General features: G+C 42.0%; 1 protein-coding gene across 1 annotated transcript in view; it reads right to left on the bottom strand.

The window, feature by feature from the left end:
• The window catches only part of CELSR3 (cadherin EGF LAG seven-pass G-type receptor 3), a gene marked incomplete at its 5' end in the record, with an annotated part of 103,329 nt that extends 79,345 nt beyond the window's left edge, over positions 1–23,984 (bottom strand). The window contains one exon of the mRNA XM_081319071.1: positions 19,880–23,984. Coding sequence (XP_081175197.1) covers positions 19,880–23,984 — 4,105 coding nt within the window. The remainder of the gene's footprint in view (positions 1–19,879) is intronic.
• Positions 23,985–25,467: the final 1,483 nt, after the last annotated feature.

Raw genomic sequence — 25,467 nt, 5'->3', positions numbered from 1 at the left:
CTCCAAACTGGAGATGCGCTAACATTGGTTCTCACAACATGACAGTCAGCCATCTGAAGATTACGGCTGGCAATAGAGACTCTTCAAAGAACGTCAGGTGAAAGAAGATGGTTTCTGATTAAGATTCTGTGATTCTGTTGTAGTCTGTGGTGGCCTTCAAATCAATGGAAGTTGTGAGAACTACTGTAACAAATTTGGCCCAAGACATGATGTAAGCCGCTCTCTACTACAGTATATTGAAGGATCTAGTGCAGACAGAAACAGCATATAATGATTACTTTGGGGCAAGGCAAGCCTAATAAGCAAGGTTGCCCCCCTTTCAAGTTCTGACAGGAAATGGTCTCTTTAGAAAAAGCTCCTTCTAAAAGAGAGAGGGAGAGGAAAGAAAAGAAACACTGACCCCATAGCAACCAAGTCTTGCTGCGGAACATCCTTATATTATTATTATTATTATTATTATTATTATTATTATTATTATTATTATTATTATTATTATTATTATTATTATTATTAATTTTATTAATTTTATTTGTATACCGCCCTTCTCCCGAAGGACTCAGGGTGGTGAACAGGGCAGTATATGTTAAAAGACAAAATACAAAAATTAAAAGAGATTAAACAAAATGCCCACAATTCTTACAATAAGTTAAAACACATTAAAATAAGTTAAAACACATTAATAAAACCCAACCCCATCCCATCAGGCCAGGCCAGCTTCTGACTTAGATCTGATTGTCTCTTTTTCTCTTTGCAACTGCTGGGCCAGACACCACCAGCTCTTTGAATTTCTCCAGTAGTTTACAGAACAGAAGGATTTAATGATTGCTGCTGTTTCCCCCCCCACCCCCTCTGTTGCTACAGTTGTTTCTGTTTGATTTTTGTTTGTCCTTTAAAGACGAATATTTCAACCCTGCAAATATCCAAAAGGATCCTCCGGTGGTGACACCAGGGACGCTGGAACTCAGGAGATAAGACTGGGGAGGGAGGAGAAGCAGAGAGAAAACAGAAGTAAGGACCAGTGTAATGAAACAAGAGCTAATCCCTTTAGTAGCAGGCTGGGCTAATGTGCGGAAACGCAGAGCATCAAGGACTCCACATTTCAACCCTGAGCTACAGATATTCTCTTCTATAGGCTGGTGTGCTTTGCTCTTTTCCATATTCCTCTTGGTTTCATGCCAAGGATTGAGTGATCTTTCTGGCTCAGGGACAAAGCTGGAATGTCCATATGTTTGGACCCAGAAATGGAATCAGCTATTATTCGCTCCTGATTTGTGCCTGGATTTGCCTGAATTTGATTCCAAAACCGCCAATTTTCAACCAGAGGCCCCGTGAAGTGGTGGGATTCAGCCAGTTCGCACCAGTTCGCCAGAACCGGTAGCTAATTTTTTGTTGCCCAGGCCCAGAACGGACTTCTGGAAGTGGCATCCACACAGAGAACCGGTTGTTCACGTATTTGAATCCCACCACTGGTCCCATGGTAGAACATTTGAAAAACAGATTGAAGAATTTTTGAGCATACTCTTTAAATACACGGAGGGAGAAGGATTTTCTAATTAAAAATCAGCATTTTGTAAATTTTAGATCACTGCTGTTTATTACGTTATTACCTCTTCTTTTTTGCAGCTATGGAGTAAAGTCCTATACATTGCTTGAAATGTGGGGAGTTTCCCAGGTCTGAAGCAAATGCTTTGGTAGGTGTTTGGCATGCCAGTTGCATTATTTTTTTTGTGTGAATTGCAGGACATTGGACCTTTAAATGCTACTGAATTATAACATTTCACAGCCTCCACCAACATAACTAATAGAGAAAAAGGCTAGGACATGGGTTTTGATTGTATAGGGAGGGCCACATATTTTTTTGTACATGATAAAAGATAGTGTTCAGTACCAGAAGATTCACCACCACCATAATAAGGGCTCTATAATAAGTTCTCTAAGAGAACTTCTCAACTTGAATTTTATAACATGTGCTTCACTGAAGGCACTTTTGGGACTTTGACCTTAACAATATTTCAAAATGGAAGGAGCTGTGGTTAGAATGCAATATTGCAGGATAATTCTGCCCACTGCCAGAAGTTTGATTCTCACCAGCTCAAGGTTGACTCAGCCTTCCATCCTTCCGAGATCAGTAAAATGAGGACCCATATTGTTGGGGGCAATAGCCTGACTCTGTAAACTGCTTGGAGAGGGTTGTAAAGCACTGTGAAGGGGTATATATGTCTAAGTGATATTACTATTGCTAAAATTTTCAGATGACTCAGAACATGACAGCTCTTATTTAGGATCAACCTTATGGAAACTCTCCTAAAGTCTAGTTAGCTTTTAGGTTAAATTCAAAATTTCAAACTATAAATTCAACACAATACCATTATGCTTCACCAGAATTGAAGTGATTCAATTGCTAGAATGCTTGGTTTCTGTATCTTAAAAGGGAAGGGAATTGCCTTGTCATTCTTAGGCAACCAAATGACTTGACTTAGGTCACCACAAGCATGGGGACAGGGTTATAAGTGCTGCCCTCCATCTGTGGCGAACAAAGCCTTTTAAAAGAGAACATCTGATGTGGTAGGGAATTCAGGGCCAATGTCTCTTGCTTGCTGATTCTTTCTGAACCATCCATGACTAGTTCCTATCCTTTAAAAGTGCAAAGTCCAATCCCTCAGAGCAAGTCAATAGCAAGAGTTGTTGGAAACACATTTTCACTGTCAGGACATTTCAACAAGCCAACAATTCACTGTCTTATTTCATCTGTGCTTTTGATTAATCTGTTTCTTTATTGCTAGTCTATTTGATTGCTGTTTGTTGATAAAAAAAATTCCCAAAAATATTATTAAGTGTAAATGCTGTACCTGAATTGCTTTTTTTTGGTTTTAGAGTCTGTTCAAACTAGGAGGCTCCAAAAAAAAATCAAACCAGGGTTTCTAACATTTTAGAGAAAAGAAGCTGTGAGATCCTGGCATTTAAGGTATAAAAAGTAACATAATTTATACTTATAATTGGCTAAAAAGTAAGACAATTGGTAGATATACTGTAAATAAATGAAACTTGGAAAGCACCAAGTCAAAGAAGAAAAAAAGCAGCTCAAGATTCAGAAGAAATTTTGATCCATCCAGATTTGAACTTTGGGCCCTGATATTGAAATTACTCACTATGAGAGAATGAACTGAAAGAGTGAGAGTTGTTTCAATTGATATTAGATCTACTATAATTGAGCTGCAAAAATCTGGTAGATCATTGTTGGCAGCAAAGCATTACAATTTCCTGTTCAGCTGCTGCCCATGAGCTGAAAGTGGAGGAAATTCTGTAACTCTGCTGTCCCTAGTCTGTTGTAATCTGACAGCTGCTATAAACCTCAGCAGGGGTAAAGAAGTGGTTAAAATGATCCATCCCAATGATCCAATGGTGTGTAATGAATCCAGTTTTCTAAATGCACTTGGGGAATTTTCTATCTTATCAGCTGACAGTACACTGCTAAAGCCTTGGCAATCTGCCGAGGAGGCCTGGGCAGTTGACATTATTGGTCCTCAGTGCCTCCTTTCCTCTTTAAAGAGCTCAGTTGCACAATGGTGTATCAAGGAGCTACAAGAGATGAAGCACATTAAGTAAAAGGCTAGCATAGAAAGGGAGGAACTCTTATGATGGATTGAACGTGGAATGGGCCCCTCTTAGCATCCTACACTGTCGTGGTAGGTGTAGAGAAAAGGGATACTTCTCTGCCTTCACTGTGTCAGCACAGAATAGGCTGCCAATACTTTTTTTATTATGTGCAGTATCTCTTCCATCAAGATGCTGGAGGAGGGAGCCGGAACAGTTGGAAGCTCACTGTGAACAATTTATATCAATCAATCAGATTCAGCTTAATCTAGACTCCAGCGTTGGGTCAGGTCACAGGAAAATAACCTTGGCAGCTGCTTGTCAGGTTCATCTTAATTCTTTTCAGCTTGTAGATCTTATGGATGGAGATGGGGTACATGGAGAGAATGAAGGGCTATCATTTGCCTGCTCAGGCTTTACCCACCTGAGCTAATTTCTGGTACATTATTAAGGAAGGTGATTGATATCTTCTTGAATGCAGGATGTGGCCCTGCATACCTAAAGTTAGCAGCTAAAAGATACCTACTGAAAAGGCCTTCTCCTGACCCAAAATACATTGAGATGGGCAGTCATATAAGTAAATTAATAAATAAATCTGCTACTTTCTGTTGGGACATGCTCAAAAGGTGTCCAAGGCATCCACTGTTTTACATTTAGGTGGTTGACCTAGGGCGGGGGTCTTCAATTCCTCAGCATGCTGGCTGAGGAATTCTGGGAGTTGAAGTCCACAAGTCATAAAAGGGCCACGTTTGAACACCCGTGACCTATGGTATCCCTCAGGACACTGTCTTGTCATCTTCTATGTTGCTTAACATCTAAATCAGACATGTCAAACTCGTGACGTCACATGATGTCGTGCAATGTATCGGAGCTTTTTTTGCCATTGCCGGCAATGGGGTGGGCATGGCTTCCCGATGACACCTCCGGCCCGTGGGCTGGCAGTTTGACACCCCTGATCTAAATGAACCTGCTGGGTATAGTTATTTGGAGTTTGTGAATGGTGCACTATCAGTATGCTGATGACAGCTGGTTCTATTACTCTCTACTTACTAACTTACTTACTAAGGAAGCAATCAGTACTCTTAAAAATTGCCTAACTTAATAATGTGCTAGATGAGCACATGAGCACGATGAAATTAAATTCAGGCAAGATGGAGGTAAAGGAAAAGCTGGAATTTTGGAAGTGTGGTAAAGCTCATAGTGTATGAGTTGTACTTTCTCAGAAAGAACAGTTGTCCAGATCTGGAGTGTTTCTTGGTCCTGAGCTGTCACTAGGTTTGCATGTGGCTGATATGACAAGCTACATAATTATAGTTACTGCAGGAATTGCAATGGTTATCCATGTTTTGGTTACAAGACTTCCAGACTACTATAAAATACATTGCATGGGGCTTGAAATATGCCTGGAAATAGAAGTAGTCACTAAGTATGGTGGCCAGGCTGCTGACTGTGGAAATTATGGTGTCACAGATATTTATATTGACTACCAGTTGCCTTCTGGCCTCAATTTGAGGTATTGTTGACCTTTAAAGCCTCAGATGGCTTTGGCTTGATTATCTCTATGATCATGTTTTCTACTGTAAACTTGTTAGCTACCCACCTGTCAATAGAAGCAATGCTTCTATTGCCAGAAGCTCAACTCTCTTTTTTACAGAACATGGTTTTCTGCCGTGTGACTCCCAGGCTTTAAAATGCACTCCCTAAGAAATACGTTTCCCGATATGGTAACAATACATATCTTTCACCAAACGTTTATTTTTTTATGATTATTTTAACAATACTTTAATTCTGGTTTTATTTTAACCTGTATTAAATTTGTTCTAGTTTGCAATTTGCATTTTTATTATTGTATGAGCCAGCCTGAATGTTGTATTAAACAGAAACGGTAGAGAAGAAACAATAAATCCTAAACGTTACATTCCATACTCAGTGCAGAGTTTGCTGAAAGTTTTGGTATTCTAGAAGTGTTTATATGTTGAAGGGGCTGAGGCCAGGGTGTGTGCGTGTGAGAGCGGGAGACTAGAGAACGAGACATGGTGGCAACAGTGAAAAAATGAAAGGCTAACTGATATGACTGTTAGCTCTCCTCCCTCTAAGGAAGCAGGCTATAGTTTTTACCAGGGGTCTTCAAACTTGGCCCTTTTATGCTGGCTGAGGAATTCTGGGAGTTGAAGTCCACAAGTCATAAAAGGGCCAAGTTTGAAGCCACCTGGTTTTTACTGTTACAGTCCCAGTTCTTCTCCCCCTGATTTCTGGTTGTTTCATCTATTTTTGATTAGTTATGCTAGCTGGGTTATATATTCCTGAATTATTACTGCTTTCTTTGGATAAGAAAGGAATATGTGCTTAGAGTTTAGTTTAGTCTGCTGTCAACACTCCTTTTTTGTACTATATGATTACTTGGTCAGTCTGAATTCTAAACTTGGCTTTCTTGTTTCATAACTTTATTCAAAGAAATGGTTAAGAACCGAGCTATCAAAGATACCAATTGTCCTGTTCTCCACATTGAGTGAACTGTGTAAATGCACAATAAAAGGTTTGCCATTTTCTTTGACCTGTCATTAGAATGTGGCTATTAAACAAAATTCTTAACTAGGTAGCAGGTTGACAGACAAAAGCTCTTGTTAACTTTAAATGGAGAAGATGAAATAGCACATTTGGGAAACTCTCTGCCCATACTAAGCACTGCAAAATAGTAATTAACCATTTTCAGCAAAAGGTAGCATCTGACTGGCCTCAGACTGTGAAGCTAAGCAGAGTTTGGTCTTAGTTTGATAGGTGTCAGCCAGGAAATATCAGAGCTGTAGGCTAGATAGTCAGTTTTAAAAAAAACACCATAAAAGACAGCAGCTGCAAATCTCTTCAGTATTATCAAAAAGCAGTGAGGTTAGCAAAAATGTTTAAAACATATCTAGCAACTGTTGGAAATGTAGACAAAAACCAGGCACTTATTACCATCTTTGGTGGACATGCCCCAAAGCCAAAAGGTTCTGGTCAAGAATACACATATGGTTAGAGAAAATTACTAAAAACCATATAGATTTTAAGCCAGAATTATTTTTGCTAGGCATAATTGTAGGAAACTATGAGAAAGCGTGTATATATCTAATTTTACATGTATTAACTGCAGTGAGAATTGTATTCGCTCAATATTGAAAAAATGAAGGTTTACCAATGGAGGAAGAGTTAATTAAAAAATTTTTAGATTGTGCAGAAATGGATAGATTGACATTGAAAATGAAAGAGAAAGATGATTCAGTATATTTTAGAACATGGGATACCTTTTATCAATGGCTAGAAAAACGAAGTAGAGAGAAAGGAATTTAACATGTAAATTAAATGTTGGAAACCCAGACAATATGTTGCTGATAAAATATTAAGCATTTGTGATTATAAAAAATTTATATAAAAGCAGATATAAATATGCCCATGAAAAATTAGGCATTGAATTTGATTTGAAATACTAATTGCAATTATACCGAGAAGCACCATAGTCACTGTTTTTTTATTTAGGGCCTGATGATCAAGGAGCTATTTTAATTAAAGGTAAAGGTAAAGGTTCCCCCGCACATGCGTGCTAGTCGTTTCCGACTCTAGGGGCCGGTGCTCATCTCCGTTTCAAAGCCGAAGAGCCAGCGCTTGTCCGAGGACGTCTCCGTGGTCATGTGGCCGGCATGACTAGACGCCAAAGGCGCACGGAACGCTGTTACCTTCCCACCGTAGTGGTCCCTATTTTTCTACTTGCATTTTTACGTGCTTTAGAACTGCTAGGTTGGCAGAAGCTGGGACAAGTAACAGGCGCTCACTCTGTTACGCAGCACTCGGGATTCAACCCGCCAAACTGCCGACCTTCAGATCAACAAGCTCAGTGTCCTAACCCACTGAGCCACCGCGTCCCAAAAACTCCTGGAATTCTTAGAAACATAAACCATAAAACAACCAAGACTGAAACTCTTGTGATCACCTTCCATGGGGTTCAAGGAACCCAGAATACTTTACAGGTTCAAGAGTTAAAGGAGCATATCAGACTTCCGGGTGGCAAGGCCATTTCGGCTGTCAGCCCCGTTGTTTCTGTAGAGCCGCCAAAAACAGCGACGATCAGCTGTTTGGCGGCTCGGAAGCCCGCTCCTTGGGAGAAGAGGAGGGGGTGTGCACCCAGGCAGGGGTAGAGCTCTCCCAGACCGCCAGAGTTGAAACTCTGGTGGTTGAAGGATTGAGCCCCCCCGAAGGCTGAGTTTGCTCCGGACTTCGGGACGCCTCTGCTCCAAGGCTTTGGAGCAGAGCAGGATGCAGCAACCATCCCTGCCAGCGAGAGTGAACTTTGGATTACTTGGATGCAGGCAGAGCTGTACAGGAGAATGTTGTCAGAGCAAGTATATGAACTTTAACTCAGTAGATTTTGTGGAGACTTTTAAAAGTGAAAGTGCGCAATAGAATTAAGAGGGTGAAAATGGCTGCCAAATCATCTAAAGTTCCTAGAAGCGCGGGGGCTTCGCTAGTTCAGCAATCTTCATTACAGGCTTTAATGCCCCCCCTGGCACCTGCACCCGCACCAGCCTTGACAATAAAAGATCTGCAGGATGTTCTGCAAGAGGCTTTGAAAAAGCAATCTCAACAATTAACTGAACTTATTGAGGAGAAGAACACAGAAATAAGGGCAGACATCTTACTTGCACTTCAAGGCATGGCTGTTTGTATTGAACGTTATTTTAAGGTATGCTCTGTTGCGAGTTTGGAAAAAGTATAGACATAAGTTAAATTATAAGATACCAATTTGGGCAATACCTAAACATGCAATAGAAAATATAAATGTGGGATTTAAACATGATGAGACTACATATAAGGAAATCTTAAGTTTAGAAAGGAATGTATGGCAATTAAAGCCATATAATATTTTAAAAGAAGAAAAGATTGTACAAACTTGGTTTCAATATGGGCAATTACAGGCAAGATGGAAAGAGGACCAGAAAGTTGGTTTCTCGATGATTGATGAAAATTTGGTAAAACAATTTAGAGATCAAGGTCAAGCACATATTAAAAGGATATATAATGCACTGATAGAAATTGATTCAGAAATGGAACTTGTTAAAAATTGTATGATAAAGTGGGCCCAGAATTTTCAAGAAGTTATAACAATGGACACTTGGGAAAAGATTTGGGTTAGAAATGTAAAATTTACACAGGCCCAAAATTTAAGAGAGAATTTTTATAAAATGTTTTATAGGTGGCACTTAGACCCTAAAAAATTAACGATTTCTGGAGGCAAGCTGTTCCACTGGTTAACTGTCCTCACCATTAGGAAGTTTCTCCTTAATTTCAGGTGATTTGGATATTAAAAAGATCCCATACTTTTCTAGTCCTGATGAGGGCAAATGGCTCACACAAAGCCACCCAAGGCATTGCATTCGCTACTCTTTTCTTTCTTAAATTAAACGAATTGACAGTATAGAATAGATGGAGAAACTTTACCTAGAGCAGATGAAATGAGATATTTGGAGGTAATGTTTTTAAACATTAATTAAAAAGTGCTATCAGTTCTGAATATTTTGGGTTTTTTAAGAAGTCTCCTGGAAGTCTCCTAGTCAGCATTGGGCTTGCTGAGATCTACATAGGGTTTTTTTGTTGTTGAAGCAAACACCTTGATGTTACTGCTGACTGAAGAACATTGGCTAATGAACCACAGAAAAGAGTACTGCTACTGCTGCAATTTCTTAAGCTGATTACAATGCAAAAGGCATATTTTTCCCTTAGAGATTTGTAATATCATACCAAATAAACTATCCTGTTAAAAATATCAAGTGACTAACGGTGACATTTGGCTGCAACTAGGGGTAGCAAAATGAGAGGATTTGTTTCATAGGGCACAATCCACCAGAAAGCTTTCCCAGTGAAATGCACTAGTTGTGTTCAAGAGTCATTGTGTGCTGGATTTGCAAACTATGGTTCTTTCTATATTAGTGTCTGTTAAAATGGCTATCATTCTTCTGCCACCAGCTGAGTGAAGAATTAAAATGGTAAAGGAAAGGCTACGTTAGAGCAAGAGAAGTCTCAGACTGTCCCACCAATGGATTATTCCTTCCTACACCAACAGGGAAAACAAGCATTCACTGTTGGAAGAAGCCTAGTGAAGTTACATTTTATGTTGAATTAGCATAACTTTATTAGTGTATTTTTAAGAACTTGTACCCCTTAAAAGAAGATATCATAACCCAAAAGCTAATCTTTACCTAGGAGTGTTTTGTTCAGCAAAACCTCTCTGTCATTTAGCATTAGCCATTATATTCGGAGTTACCTTTTCTCCACCTACTGTAGAATACTGCCTTTTAATAAAAATTTCCTTATTGTTTCTTCCCTAATCAGACAAATTCATGAAGTGAGCAAATGACCTCCAATAAGGAGGAAAAGGTTAATATGGAACAACCTGCATCACCTTGGCTGTAAACACTCTTATGAAATGGGGATAAATTTGCCACGTATTTATACCTCAACACATTTCTTTGGAATTCAGGGACTGGAAAGTCCTCCTTAAATCTGAAAACTAATGTGCCGTGAGAATTATACTTCTCTACCTAGATAACTGATTTGTATACCAGACCTATGAGAGAGAGGGGGGGAGGGAGGGAGGGAGAGACCCTTTCCTTGAAAATGTTTTTTAGTATCTATGATATCATCTAAAATACTTGCAATGCAATCCAAGCAATAGCAATAGCTTTCAAGTAACTCGCAATCTGTTCTGTAAAAGGGAAACAGATGGTTCAGAGAATGGCCCTTCCCCCTCCCCACCTTTCAACCTACATTCAAAAGGCCCCACGTTGTCTGGAAGCATCAACCCGCCCGACCCTGCCCCCCCCCGCCCCGCCAGGAGTAATTTTAATCAGCTACTCTGAATAAGTGCAGTGCCTGGCAATTGATGAAGAGGTAGAGCTGGTGAATATTCACGCTCTCTGGTAGCCTGGAGATTTCCTCACATGTAGCTTTCGAGTGATAGCAGCAGTTGGTTTGGCACATAACGGTCAGCTTGCAACTAGCTTATCCCTTTTCCACTATGAATACATTAGCGTGACAAAACATTCTGAGGCTTGTGGGCTATCCAGTTTAGAGTGCTGGGCAAAAAAGTCTATTTTGTGGCTCTTTGACGGCGTTTCTGCCAGGAAGGAATCTCTTCTTGGAGAAATAACATTTTTAATCACATAGTTCATATAGTGTAGGATCCACACAACCAGCTTATTCTCCACTCTGATATCTCCAGTCAACTCTTGCGTCACGAGTTGAAAAAGGGTTCCATTAACTGGGTAGGATCAGATGTATACCCAACTACCATTTTTAGCTATTTTCACGATGTGTCTGCGGCAGCTATTTTTTAAAAAAATCCAATCCAATCATCAAGATGAACCTCTGGTCATTGATTAGGGTGAGCCACCTGGCACATACTTCTTTAATGCAAATGCAGGGAGTAGCATAGAGGACTTTTGGGTGCCTTTTTTTCATTTTGCTTTAGCAAAGCAAGTTGGAAATGTATCGCCGTTCAGCATCCTGACCAAAACTGTTTGGGAAGAGGCACTTGGGATATGCATATCTATTGATTGACCTGGAAGGCGCATCCAGGCTCTTCCAGTTTCTGTCTCAAAATATACACACATAAAAAATAAGAAAGGTAGTTACCTGTCAGGAGGGGAACAGGGCCTCATATAATGCAGGCTTCTGGGTAGATGACAATATTGTACAGTGGCATTGCCAGATCTCACCCCTCTGTGGCACAATCCCTTGTAGTCAGAGAGGGGAGGAGCTAACTCATGAGTAACACAAACACACCTGACACTTAAGATGTAGAAAACCAGCTAAAGTTTATTCTTCCCAGATCCTTAAGATTCCAGGTCAGAGGTTAACAACAAAACACTCTCTTTGGAATGCCAGTAATCCAAACCATGAATACATAAGAATTTTTTTTTTAAAAAAACCACAACCTAAAATAGAACAGTCAGCATAATTTGAGGCTTGATATCCTACTTCACACCAGTAGACTCAATTCAGTTCAATTCTGGCAGAACAATTGATCGATGGAATAGCTTGCCTCCTGGAATTATTTGTGCTCCATCCCTGGACGTTTTCAAAAATAGATAGGGATTTTATCAGGATGGTATAAGGTCTCCTGCCTTAAGCATTGGGTTGGACTAGAAGACCTCTGAGGTTCCTTCCAGCCCTATAAATTCTATGTTTAACAGACACCCCAGCCTCAGCAAAACAGTGAATGCCTCCTTGTTGAAACTCTGGCCCCGCTTTTCCCCACACAAAAAATCCCAGGACAGGAGCAGCTCTATTTTACAATATTGTACAGTAGTGTGTGATAAATGAACTAGGTCCCAACCAGCTAGTATAGCCAAGTGGGGAATCTGTTTATACAGGGTATGTTAAGGGAATTTCCAATGTTTCCTCTGCAGGTTTGTCTTTGTCATTATGCTCTGGTATTTGTCATCTTTACCCACTTTCTTCTCCAACCCCCACACCTGCTTTTTAGGTACAGCAGCCTTTTAGCTTAGCCAGACCTAGGTCCACTGGCACTTACAATCAGGACCTGTTGCCTTACTACAAGGAGGCTGATGTTCTCCCATAACTTCTCTCTCCAATAACACGTCCTTGACAACTGATGAACCCTGGCTACATCTACACCTGTATTGTATTTATGCAGCACAAGTTCAGTCACACACCAAGCCTTCCTAAGGTGTTCAGAAATAATTGCAGAGAAAAGTTGACTAAATTTAATCCTGTATAAATACTTGTACTCATGAGTTCCTTTCTCTGTAGTTCACATGCAATAGCAATAGCACTTAGACTTATATGCTGCTTCACAGTCCTTTACAGCCCTCTCCAAGTGTTTTTACAGAGTCAGCCTATTGTCCCCCAAAAATCTGGGTCCTCGTTTTACTGATCTCGGAAGGATGGAAAAGCTGAGTCAACCTTGAGCCGATGAGACTCGAACTGCTGGCAGTGGGCAGTCAGCACAGTTAGCCTACAGTACTGCATTCTAACCACTATACCACCAGGGCTCTTGCAACAGTCATTTGGGGAAATTCTAGTTTTGAGTCACCGAAATTTCCATATACTGAATCTGGTAAATTATAGTTCACCCAGGACCACTGGACTTCCCCCCAAAGAAGATTCTGTTTTTGATAAAGGAGTACTATTACCACGAATTTCTAGCCAAGCATAAACAACTAATTGACTCCTAATATGGACCTTCTAGAAGGGAAGCACTCTACAGGATAGATGCTTTCAGGATGTGTTATATTAATTTAATTAATTAAAGTGCTGCTTCCCTTGAAACCTTAAAAGCAGAGATTAAAACATTCAATCTGGGAACACTACCAAAGACCAACTCAACTCACAGGGGTTGTTGTTGTGGGGAAAATAGGAGGAGGAAGGCGTGTTGGATATGTTTGCTGCCTTATTTGTAAAAATATTGAAGGCAGGATATTAAATAAATAAATAAATAGTTAACCTAAATAAATGTAATTTGTAGGTGTACCTGAACATAATCATCCTGTAAGGGGGCAAATCTGAAAGATGGGACCTCTTTATAAAAAGAAGGTGAATTCAGGCCTAAGGTATCTTGATTGATTCCAGTGAAATAATTCATATGGCTTTTTTTGATGGCATGAAAGCAAGCACATTCTGATGCATCTACATACCTAATGATGTTTAGAGAATGTCAGCTGCTTTGTAATAAATGGAAATTCAAATGGCAAATTATCACCCCTCTCTGAGATATTTTCCTATTATAATGGAGAATTCTATCTGCAAAGGAATGCTGATTGCATGCTGGAATTGCTTGCAATTATTCAAGTGATCCACTGGACTGTTCAGTGCCCACAGTCACTTAGGAGATGAACATCTAGTTTCTAGCCTTTGCATGAAGAATTATACGAATGATTTGCCTGCTAAATGGCTAGATGCAATATCTAAACAAGGAAAATATTTATTCACATTTAACATATACTGACTTCCAAAGAAAGCTTATCCTCTATTTGGCACACAGTAATGACATCTTTATCATTACCGTAGGTATTTTTATTTTTGGATTATAGGTGTTATTGATACATTTATTTCAACTTTAGACCAACTATCTAGCTGATAAGCATTGTAACTGCTGTGCGATCAGGAACGAGTATAAGTACCACCTGTAATCAGAAACCTACAACTATTTGCTTCTGGTTTCTTTTCAGAATAGACCATAATAATCACCATCTGCTTAGTCAGAGCCTGTGATACAACTCCATCTCTTCTGACTCATCAGAGACCTAAAAATGAAGGATTTCACATCCAAGGCTTACAATGTCTAAGGATGTCCAAGGATGGATCAACAAGATGTATCAATACCTATGAGTAATCTTTTACAGAATGGTTATAGGAAAAAGGGACAAACACTACTTCTTGTCATCTAAAATCCCCAGGGAAAAGAATACATTCCTACATGTCATTGATGATCTTAGTAAGAGTTACTTACTTAATTTATTTTAATTTTAATTTTAATTTATTGTACAGAGGCCTTTAATTTTAATTTTATCTTAACTTCTGTATTTATTGTATGTTATTGTTGTTAGCCGCCCTGAGTCCTTCGGGAGATAGGGCGGCATATAAGTCCCAATAATAAATAAATAAATAAATAAATAAATAAATAAATAAATAAATAAATAAATAAATAAATAAATAAACACTTCCCTGTCACAAGCTTTGGTTGGGCTGCCTGTTTTATTTTTCAGACAGCTCCCCAATCTGAAGATGCTGCTCAGAATTGAGAATGAGGGATGACACTGAAGTTATCAAAAGAGGACATGGACTTTGTAACAGGCCCAGAAATCAACTCTATCCCAGCCTCTCCTCAGCCTAAACCATTAAAGGATTGAAAAAGCTCAGCCACAATATCAAGCATTCACCTTTCAATAAGTTATATGTCATCAATTTATTTATTTCTTAAATATATGCCTTGTCTATCATTCAGGAGCTCAAGGTAGCACACAACATTCCCTCTTTCATTTTCTTCCCTTGGAGTAAGTTGGGTTGAGAGAGAGAAACTGCCTCAAAGTCTCCTGGACTTCCTTGGCTGAAAGTAAATTTGAACCTGGGTCTCTCTCTAGTACCAGTTCAACTCCTTAACTATTATACTACAGAATTGCTATTTGTGCCCTTTATCATTCTACACAGGAGAAATAAACAGCATTCTCAATGCAAAACAATAATTGTACGTAATTCTGACATCAGAAATGGCAACGTTCAGGGTAGTCAATCAATGAACTTAAAGCAGCTATCCCTTTCAAAGGAATTTTGAATCTAGCAAAAACCTGCTTGAATTTATACTTACTAACAAGTTGCAATACATCGTTTGCATCAAATAAAAATATTTTTAATCCCCTCACATATATTAACTGTCAGTACCTGGAAATGTATTAATGATGTACCAGTTCAACTCCTTAACTATTATACTACAGAATTGCTATTTGTGCCCTTTATCATTCTACACAGGAGAAATAAACAGCATTCTCAATGCAAAACAATAATTGTACGTAATTCTGACATCAGAAATGGCAACGTTCAGGGTAGTCAATCAATGAACTTAAAGCAGCTATCCCTTTCAAAGGAATTTTGAATCTAGCAAAAACCTGCTTGAATTTATACTTACTAACAAGTTGCAATACATCGTTTGCATCAAATAAAAATATTTTTAATCCCCTCACATATATTAACTGTCAGTACCTGGAAATGTATTAATGATGAATGATTGCCGTAATTTAAAACATATATTTACTTTTATTTTAATTGTTCCTGCTTATGTTTTCTCCATTATAGTTATTTCCCACACTTTTAACACTTACATGAATCTTTCTTCTACATAGAAGTTTATTTGTGTGTTTATGTAAATATAAATTTTGCATTGCAGAATATCCAATAGTTTTTAAGACATCAAAAATCTCTGCTGAGAAGATTTATCTGGGACTACAAGCGTGAGCCTTAGGGCATAGGCTCCTCAAGCAATTTTCTTAATCACTAGAGATATCTGCCAAAGCCAGGTGGATGCAAATGAAACAAGAGCTACTTCACATCTTACACAGTAGCTGCATTAGTTAAACAGGAATTGGATTTGGCCCAAGAATCGGAACCAGCCTTCCAGCTTTACGTGACCCAGCTAGATAGATGACACCAAAAGCAGAGTGGAGCTTAATTGGTATCACTCTTTTGAAATAGATCGATATACATATTAGCTGCTAACCATGGTAATTCTAGTTGGGTTACTGGGGTGAAATTGATGCCATATGTCCAAAGCACGCCCAGAGGCTAGAATTAATGAAGGGATTAAAAAAAACACCTACATTCTCATATCAGTATTGCCTTTTAAAGGAAAACAAAAATTTGACGCATCCTGTTTTGCAAGCAAATGTATGTATTTCTGTTACAATCTAAGACTGTCATGCATAATTGAGTAATGCAGTAAGGCTAGGATTTCCATCCGTTAGGATCCATTTCACAAACTAACCCCCCTTTCCTTTCTCTCTAAACCTGACTAATTGTTCATTGATTTCAACCATCAGGTTGGTCCTGCTTTCCACTGTATCAAATTAGAACAGAAGCTGTTCCATAAACCCCCACTGAATTAAAACATAGCAATAATAAGATATTTAAATCTGCAAAGAAATTGGTTGTTCTCTAACGGAAGGGCCAAAGCATCCCGAGTAACTATCAAATCCAAACAGAGGCACAGGGCTGCCCCCCCCCCACCTATTCATAGCCTGAGGGGTGCTTTCTTTGCCTAATTCTCCTACATGCCTTTTGCCTTCCCGAGCTTAAGCTTTTCTTTCCTCATTTTCACACTGGAAAAATGATAACATCCTCATTCCGAGAGCTGTGTTGTTCTGAGTGAATTTAATGCAAAGCCTGAAAACGTGATTTCTTCCCGCCTTTGTGCAAGGCTTTAAGTGCATTCAGAGGTTGAGTTTACTTGAGTGCACCCTGGCAGACTCCTGGAAAGGTCAGTGTGGCTCCCCAATCATCAGCCTCCATGCCTATCCCTCCTCCCCCCTCCCTGGGGGGAGGAACGAATATAATATTGCACTACCCTGCAGTTACAATTAACCCCTGAGGAACCTTAATCGAGCATTGAGCCTGAGTTGGCTACCCTGCACATGTCAGCCTGGCCTACCCCTATCTTCGGAAGGAACCGGGGCTTGCCTTTTCCCAACCATTTCCCCTTATTAATCTCATGGCAGGAAGAAAAAGGAGGCAGTTAACTAGGATGTGGAGACAGCCATGAATAATGCAAGACTCCCTAGAGACAGCTGGGTAACTAAGGCTGGGAGATATAGATGCAACCTTCTCTCCTCTTTCTCCTTCTAGAGGACCTCCTTGCACCTGCTTTCTTTAAGTCACCCTAGGATTTTTATTTTATTTTTTTTAAGCATCATTAGGGATAAGTTTTAAAACATGCCACTTATTTTTTTTTCTAAAGTGACATTTCCCCTCACATTCTATACAACATCTCAAAGCAGCTAACAACCGAGCCTGCAAATTAAAAATGCAACAACATTTAAACTCTTACATGCTATTAGGCAACACGGTCACTACCTGAAGAATGCAAATGCTGGTCTCATCCTCCATCCTAGCCCAAAGCTTAAAGAAATAAAGGTAAAGGTAAAGGTTCCCTCGCACATGCGTGCTAGTCGTTTCCAACTCTAGGGGCCGGTGCTCATCTCCGTTTCAAAGCCGAAGAGCCAGCGCTTGTCCGAGGACGTCTCCGTGGTCATGTGGCCGGCATGACTAGACGCCAAAGGCGCACGGAGCGCTGTTACCTTCCCACCGGAGTGGTCCCTATTTTTCTACTTGCATTTTTATGTGCTTTTGAACTGCTAGGTTGGCAGAAGCTGGGACGAGTAACAGGCGCTCACTCTGTTACGTGGCACTCGGGATTTGACCCGCCAAACTGCCGACCTTCTGATCGACAAGCTCAGCGTCCTAACCCACTGAACCACCACTTAAAGAAATAGCTAGGACTTAATAGCTTTCTGGAAGGGAAACAGGATATGAGTTCTCTACAACACGGGTGTCAAACTCGCCACGTCATGTGATGTGTTGCGAGGTATTGTGAATTGCTGGAGCTGGGGCGGGCATGGCCTCCATATGATGCAACCGGCCCGTGGGCCGGCAATTTGACACCCCTGCTCTACATCTTGGAACCACAATGGAGTGGTGCCCTTATAGGAAAGAACTGGAAGTCCTCAGGCTATTAGAATCCTATTCTTGGTCTTGCATACATTTTCCCTGACTGCATTTGGCTATTGGTGTAAACCCTTCTGACGTAATGTAAGAAGTGGTTGTAACAGCTATTTCCAAAGTAAGCCAATTTTATAGAGATATATGTATTTACATAAATGCAGTGCTAATATCTTGTAAAGATAATCTAAAGTTCTAACAGCATTCCCTCTCCTCCCCCCCTCACGATAATTTGTTGGTATTTACAAGAAGTGGTATGTAAATCTATTTTCTAAATAGATTTTAGAAAAAATGGACAAGGCAAACCAACAAATGATTATTTTCCATGTAACATGAAATAGAATCAGATGAATAGTGAGAGTGAGCAGAGGACAAAGAATAAATTATAGTCAAGACATAAATATTGACGTGCCATGGTAATCAGACTCATCACATTATTTAATGAAAAAGGGTTAGTTCAATGAAATCTAAGCAAGAAGCCAAACATTGCTTATGAGATAGTTGAGGCCTGGGCTAAATCTGCTAAGAAACCTAATGGTGGAAACTGTTTCTTTCTTGCAGTAAAGAGGAGTGATAATTCAAGCATTTGGCTCACTGGCTGAATCCATTCAGTCATCTGGAGGGGGGTGTAATCAAATTATCTTGCTTTTTTGGAAGATAAGATAAAATGAAAGACAATGGCTTTTGAAAAATGCACCTGATACAGAAGCTTTAGATACATTTGGCAGATATATCCAGCACTTCATTCTTAAAAGGAAATGCACTGGAGCTATAAATGTGCCTAGAAGTTATGTTCCATGTTCCAAAAATCTTTGCTCCTTAGGGAGAAGAAACTGTTCAGACATTATCTTCATTATGAATTTATGTTTTGGGGCTCAGCCTTTCTATTTAAGGAATTTAATGCAATGCATTAAGCTCAGAACTGTTCAGCCAAACTCCCAAACACATTGAATAAGTGGCAATAAATGTGTAGTATATGATCATGGGAATACATTGCATTAATTGCCTTGAAGAGAAAAAGCAGGTTATAAATGGTTTTAAATTGATAAATCCTTTCATGCCACCCAAATACTTCAAGTGTGTGTGTGTGTGTGTGTGTGTGTGAGAGAGAGAGAGAGAGAGAGAGAGAGAGAGAGAGAGAGAGAGAGAGAGAGAGAGAGAGAGAGAGAGAGAGAGAGAGAGAGAGAGAGAGAGAGAGAGAGAGAGAGAGAGAGAACATAACATCTAAGAACAAATTGCAAGGTTTCAAATCTATATCAAGGCTTCTTCCCATCCAAAGAATATTTAATGATATCTATCTGCCTGATATCCATATGAAACTCTGATCACCTTCATGTTATTGGCTAGTCCAGTAGCAAAATAGGGACACATAATCCAAAATGGCACTTTTAGCTTAAAAATACTTGTTAATACTTTTTCCCCCCTCAGAGTAATTTCTTTTTGCCTTTTCCCGAGTTCCAATTATCTTGTAGGCAGAGAAAGCTGCAGTCAAACGCTCAGTTTCATCACTTGTTGCTAACTTATGCTTCCTCTCTAGCTCAAAAGCCACAGAGGATCATTATAACTTTCCAAGTGTCCATATTTGGTTTGACTATATTGCTATTGCATGAAAAGAAACAGAGAAATGAAGCAGGAAGCATCTCCATTCTCTTCGCAGCAGGCAGGTTTAACTTATCAATTTACAGCCTTTCTCCCTTCCTTTGTGTGCACTTTAATCTAATTTAGACTGAAAACTCTTCAGGGCAGGAACTTGGCTCTGTCTAATATATTATGAAATGAGTCTGCCATGAGATAACAGGAAGCAATCAAATCTTGCTTTTTTGGTGCCCACTGAATTATTACACCCTAAAGGAAACTAGGGAAAAATAAATAAAAGATCTGCTAACATAATTATCAAAGTCACTTTACTTGCTTTCTCCTATCTCTGGCTTCCATAGATTTAGCAAAAGCAAACAAGCTGTTTAATTTTTATAATTCAAGGTAATCCAACTTGGATACAATATATTGAAAAAATGAAAATCATCTTTACCTGTGACAGTCACCAACATGGAGGCCACTAAGGGACGATTGTTGTCCAGTTTACGGTTCAGTCTGAGTTCCCCACTAGTCTGATTGACAATTAACAAGTGCAGCTCATTTCCTCGTTCAAAGGTGTAAAACAGTCTATCAGACACATCTGGGTCATAGGCAGGGATCTTCCCTATTACACCGGAAGGAAAGGTGTTGGATTTGTTGGAGATATAATTGTTGAAGAGGATCTGGAAATTTTTCAGAATGGGACTGTTATCATTCTGGTCAATGAGTTTGATGTGGACTGTAGCTCTGCTGACAAGAGGGGCAGAAGTGGCATGAACCACAATGACAAACTCGGGCTTCATCTCATAATCCAAATCAATGAGGGCAGTGAGCTCACCCGAAAATATGTCCATCTGGAAGATTTCAGGGATATTGCCTTCCACAATTTGGTACATAATCTGGGCATTGGGTCCTTCATCTGGATCCAGGGCTGTGATCTGGGCCACGACAGAACCCACAATGCTGTTTTCCTTCACAAAGACTTCAAACTCCTCGGCTGGAAAGACCGGAGCGTTGTCATTAATATCTTGCACCGACACTTGAATATGGACAGGGGTTCTTTGGGGGGGCATTCCCCTGTCCACAGCATAGGCAGTAAGTTCGTAAACAGGAATGCTTTCTCGGTCCAACCTGCGGATGGTTCGAATAATCCCAGAGGTGGGCTCGATAATGAAATCCCCATCCCCGTCCTCTCCATTCTGGAACGTGTACTGCACCCGTCCATTGGCGTGGGCATCCCTGTCAGTGGCAGAGATCTGAAGTACACTTGTGAAGGGAGGGCTGTCCTCTGAGATGACACCTTGGTAGTGACCACTCACAAACTGAGGGGCATTATCATTGACATCATTCACCATGATTTCCACATAGGTGGTGTCTGCTTTCTGGGGGATCCCATTATCTTTTGCTGTAATGGCCAGTGTGTAGGTAACTTGGTCCTCATAATCCAGCTCTGCCTGCAGGGTGATGGCACCGGTGTTTGTATCAATCCGAAACTGGGGGATATTGTCTTCCAAGTAGTAGGTAATCCTGGCATTTTCCCCAACATCATCATCTGTGGCACTGATGACTACCACTGTGCTACCAATTGGACGGTCCTCATTAACACTGACTGAATAATGGGCACTCTGAAACACTGGCCTGTGAGTGTTGGCGTCTGTAATGTTGATATGAACGTGGCAGTTGTCATGCAGGGTCCTATCAGAGGCTGTCACTGTTAACACAAACCGCCTCTCTTGTTTGTAATCCAGGGGCAAAGAAAGGGTGATTAATCCCATTCCTCCTTGAGTACTGATAGCAAAACGGTTCCGTGTATTCCCACCTGTTATCTGATAGCTGATGGCACTATTCACATCCCGGTCAATAGCTGTTACACTAAGAACACTAGTCCCCACAGCAGCATCTTCATTGAGGCGGATAAAATATTCTTTCTGGGTAAATTCGGGTCGGTTATCATTTACATCCATGACAGTGATGGTGACACTAGCAGATGCAGATAAAGAGGGAGAGCCGTGGTCCCGGGCTTCCACCCCAAAAAAGTAGTGCTGCACAGTCTCTCGATCCAAAGGGCCACTCACAGTAATCCAGCCCGTGGCACTGTTCACTACAAAGGGCGTATCAGAAGAGACGCCAGCGAGCTTGTACTCAATGCGCGAGTTCTCTCCATAATCTGCATCCACCGCCTGGATGTGTATTACTGAATGGCCCAAAGGGGCATTTTCCAGTACAGATATTTGAAAGGGGGTGCTGACAAAGATAGGAGCATGATCGTTAATGTCCACTACTTGGATGCTAACCATGCCTGTGTTATTGGACAAAGGAGGACGTCCTGCATCCTGGGCACGGATCCTCAAGGCATATTCTCGCTCAACTTCAAAATCCAAAGGAGCTACCACCTGTATTTCCCCAGTCACACTATCAATTGAAAATTGCCCCCTACTATTGCCGCTGATGATGTTATAATGAACTAAAGCATTGTTGTCTTTGTCTAAATCAGTGGCAGTAACTCTTAAAATTTCTGAATGGGGCCTTATATCTTCTCTTACCTGGACTATATACCGCTTTTCACTAAATTGTGGGACATTGTCATTTTCATCAAGAACTGTTATATACACTCTAACTGTGGAGGATAGAGGGCCAGGCTCCTTACCTTGATCATTTGACTCCACCACCAAAGAATACTTCTCCATTTTCTCCCTATCTACTTGCCCACTTGTAGTGATCAGCCCTGACCTTGAATCTATCTCAAAGACAGAGTGAGCAGCTTGTTCATTTACAAATCGATATCTGATATGGGCATTGGGTGGAGAGTCCACATCGGTGGCCCTCAGCTGCAAAATGGGATAGCCTTCTTCTACGTTTTCCCGGATTGTCTCTCTGTACTCACTCTGCTCAAATACTGGATTATGATCATTTCTGTCTGCAACTGTGATTGCAACCATGGTGGTGGCAGAAAGACGGGGAATCCCATGATCCATAGCAGTCACTCGGAAGTAGTGTAGGTCCATATTTTCCCTGTCTAAAACTTCAGTGGTACTGATGAGGCCATTTTGGGAATCAATGCTGAACAGTTCCAGAGATCTGCTGTTCATCAGAGCATCCATGGAATAGGCCAGCCGCCCAGCTTCCCCGGAATCAGAGTCTTGGGCTGCCACCGTTATCACTGGCGTGCCCGAAGGCTGGTTTTCAGGCACCTGGACTTGGTAGTTATACTGAGGGAAGAGGGGGTGACGATTGGCTGCCCTCCGAACCCTCAGCAAGGGCAGAGGCGCCCCTTGTCTTCGTCTCCTTTTCTTGGCACACCTGGAATCGGTTATCTCACTCTGCATAGCTGGATGAGTGGGTTTTAACGGCAGGGAGGGAAAGAATTCCGGGATTGACGGACTCCTAAAATTCACCTCAAAACAAAGAGTTTGTAAACAGCCTTTGGTAGAGTCAAAGGGATGGAAAGAAAAGAGGAGATCGCGCCTTCTCCAATCTACGTTGGGATTGGCTCCCAGAAAAGCACAGGGAGCTGTCCGGGCTGCTGAAACGGCCGAAGCAGCTCTCGCCCAGCCTTTTCTGGTCCAGGTACAAAGGCAGCATTGCTCTGGGCTGCTCCCACAGCACTCGCCGGCGCAGCAGCTGAGGGAAATTCCACGGGGCGCCGGTTGCCCCAGGCAGAGCTGAAGGCAGGTCAACAAGGTGAACCACCTGCAGAAAGGCGGACGGGCTCCCGGGCGGGAAAAGGAAGCCAGTCGCATAATCGGGAACCAGGAAGGCATGGCGGGACTGCCGCCTTTTCTCCTAGCTCTGGCGGCGGAGCGCTCGCAGCTCCTCAGTAAGGAGCGGTCGGTGCAGTTCTGCAGGCGGCGAAATGGCTTCGTACACAGGTGGACCCGCTGGATACAGACCGCAGTCCTGTTCAAAGGGGCTGGGTCCCGGCGATTTGGGGAGGGAGCCTTCCTCCCACTGGGCAGCCCATTGTCCGGCTGGCTCGCCCCCCTCCTAGGGCGTTGATTGGAAGGGCTCGAGTAGACGCCCATCTGCGCGGCATCCACCCCAGCCACAGCCAGCCTCACGAGACATGCCCAGGTAGTCCGCGCACGGCTTTCTCTGAGCCTGGCCGGACTCGGGGGATCCGGCAGAAGTGCGGAAGCGTTGGTAACCCACGAGCAAGAGGAAGCGCTTCCTGGATCTCCCAGGGCGCCAACCGGGCAGCGGATCGTCCTCCTTTCCCAAGGTGGGGTCAGGGATCCACCAGGAGAAAAGCTGTCCTTCTTCCCTTGCCCCGCCAGGGGTTGCGAGTGGGAGCCCGCGCAGCACCGATCGTCCTCCTCCTGGACACTGGCGGACGGCGAGCTTTCCTTCAGTTCCCCGAAGAGAGCGCAGCCCGGCCAACCACCGCTCGGCTTCTCCGGCTTCGCCCGGCGGACGCAGCCCAAGCCCCCTCTGCCCGCTGGCTTTCCCAAGCTGAAGCGAAACAAAGGGAGAAGCAGCAGCAGCAGCAGCAGCTCCAGGCGGCGGTCCTGGCGAGGACGGCGCTGGTTCGGTCCCGGAGGCGGAGGCGGCGGTTCAGCCATGGTCCCTCGGCCCTTTCCCCGCCCCCCTGCCCGGCTGCCCTGGCCTGGCGCTGCTCCCCCGGCCCCGCCTCGCCTCGGGCTCTGCCGCCTTCCCAGGTTCGGCTGCCGCCACCATCTATCTAGACGCGGCGGCGCTGCTCTCTCCGTGGCTCTCGCTGCTCGGTGGCGACGGCGGAGGCAACAGCATCGCCTCCTCCCGCAGCCTCAACATGGCTCCCGGCTGCCCCGATGGTCCGTTCCGCCCTCCTACCCCCCTTCTTGTCGCCCTGCCGTGGTAGCGCCCGCCCGTTTAGCGTAGACGGGTGAAGCAAAGCCCTCCGCCATCTTCACTGTGGGCAGGTTGGGTCGGGAGGAAAGAGGCAGGGAGGGAGAGGGTCGATCGTCTCGCTAGGACTGGCGAAGGGATGGGGGATTACGAGAGGATCGCGCCTGGATTCAATAGGGGCGTTCGACAGTGGAGGGAGCTGTCCAACGTGTTGATTTAGAACTCCGGGATCCAATCAGGGATGCCAAAGCAGTTGATGGCGAATCGGTAGAGGAAGGCTGTGCGATCACCCAGGAGGCTGTTTGGTCGCATGGGCGTGTCCTAGAGAGCCTACCCAGGCCTCTTAGGTAGGCCCCCTTCCAGCTGTGGTAGTAGCACAGGTACCAGAATCCGCAGCCAGCATGGTTGACTTAGTCCTCTGGAGGAAACCCAATGGACCAACCCTGCTTTAGCGCTATTTATTCAGTTTATTTTGCACACATTGTCAGGTTAAAGAGAGTTCCCCTTTCTTTAATGTATACATATGGGCAAAGGAGCTGAATTTTATACAGTAAATTAAATTAGTAAGGATTTATAGAAGAAAAGGGTTGAACTATGGGGTCCTTGGTGCTCTCTGAGCTTGGCTGTTTTCTTGCAGACGTTTTTATTACCCAACTAGGTAACATCATCAGAGCTCCTGTAAGGATTCAATTGAGAGGTTCTTACTCCTGTTTTAGAAGATATATTTTTTACCTCCTGTAGGTGTTATAGTGCTAATTACTTGTTAGAAAACAATAACTATTCTATCTTCTATTTATTCAAATGCCTACATCTTTTTTTTCAGTTTCCATATGAGCCCAAAAAAGGGATGATGGTGAAGATGATGATTCTAAGGGTTGTGTTGAAGAAGCATTGTTTTAATTATTTGTTTCATTAAAGCAAACATTTTTTTTCTGCTTCACACAAAAGCTGGGAAAATGACAGGCTACTGTAGTAGGAAAGGTGCAATGTCCACAATTGGGCAAGGTCTAATTTTTTTTTTTTGAAATAACATTCAATGCTTGCATAGTCTAATATGTTCTAAGGTGCTAATATTCTGACAGGAAAGAAAGCACTAAGTATAATTCAACAATTATAAGCATACTCTTGGATGGTACATCCTGCAAAGACAGCAAGTACTTCATTTGGTTCTGTTTTATTGTGTGTTCTACTAGCAATAGTAATTCAGGTTCCAGGATT

The sequence above is a fragment of the Vipera berus genome, assembly GCF_964194415.1.
Source record: "Vipera berus genome assembly, chromosome: 2".
NCBI lineage: Eukaryota > Metazoa > Chordata > Lepidosauria > Squamata > Viperidae > Vipera > Vipera berus.
Note: the sequence above shows the minus strand (reverse complement) of the source record. Positions and strands in the feature narration are given on the sequence as shown.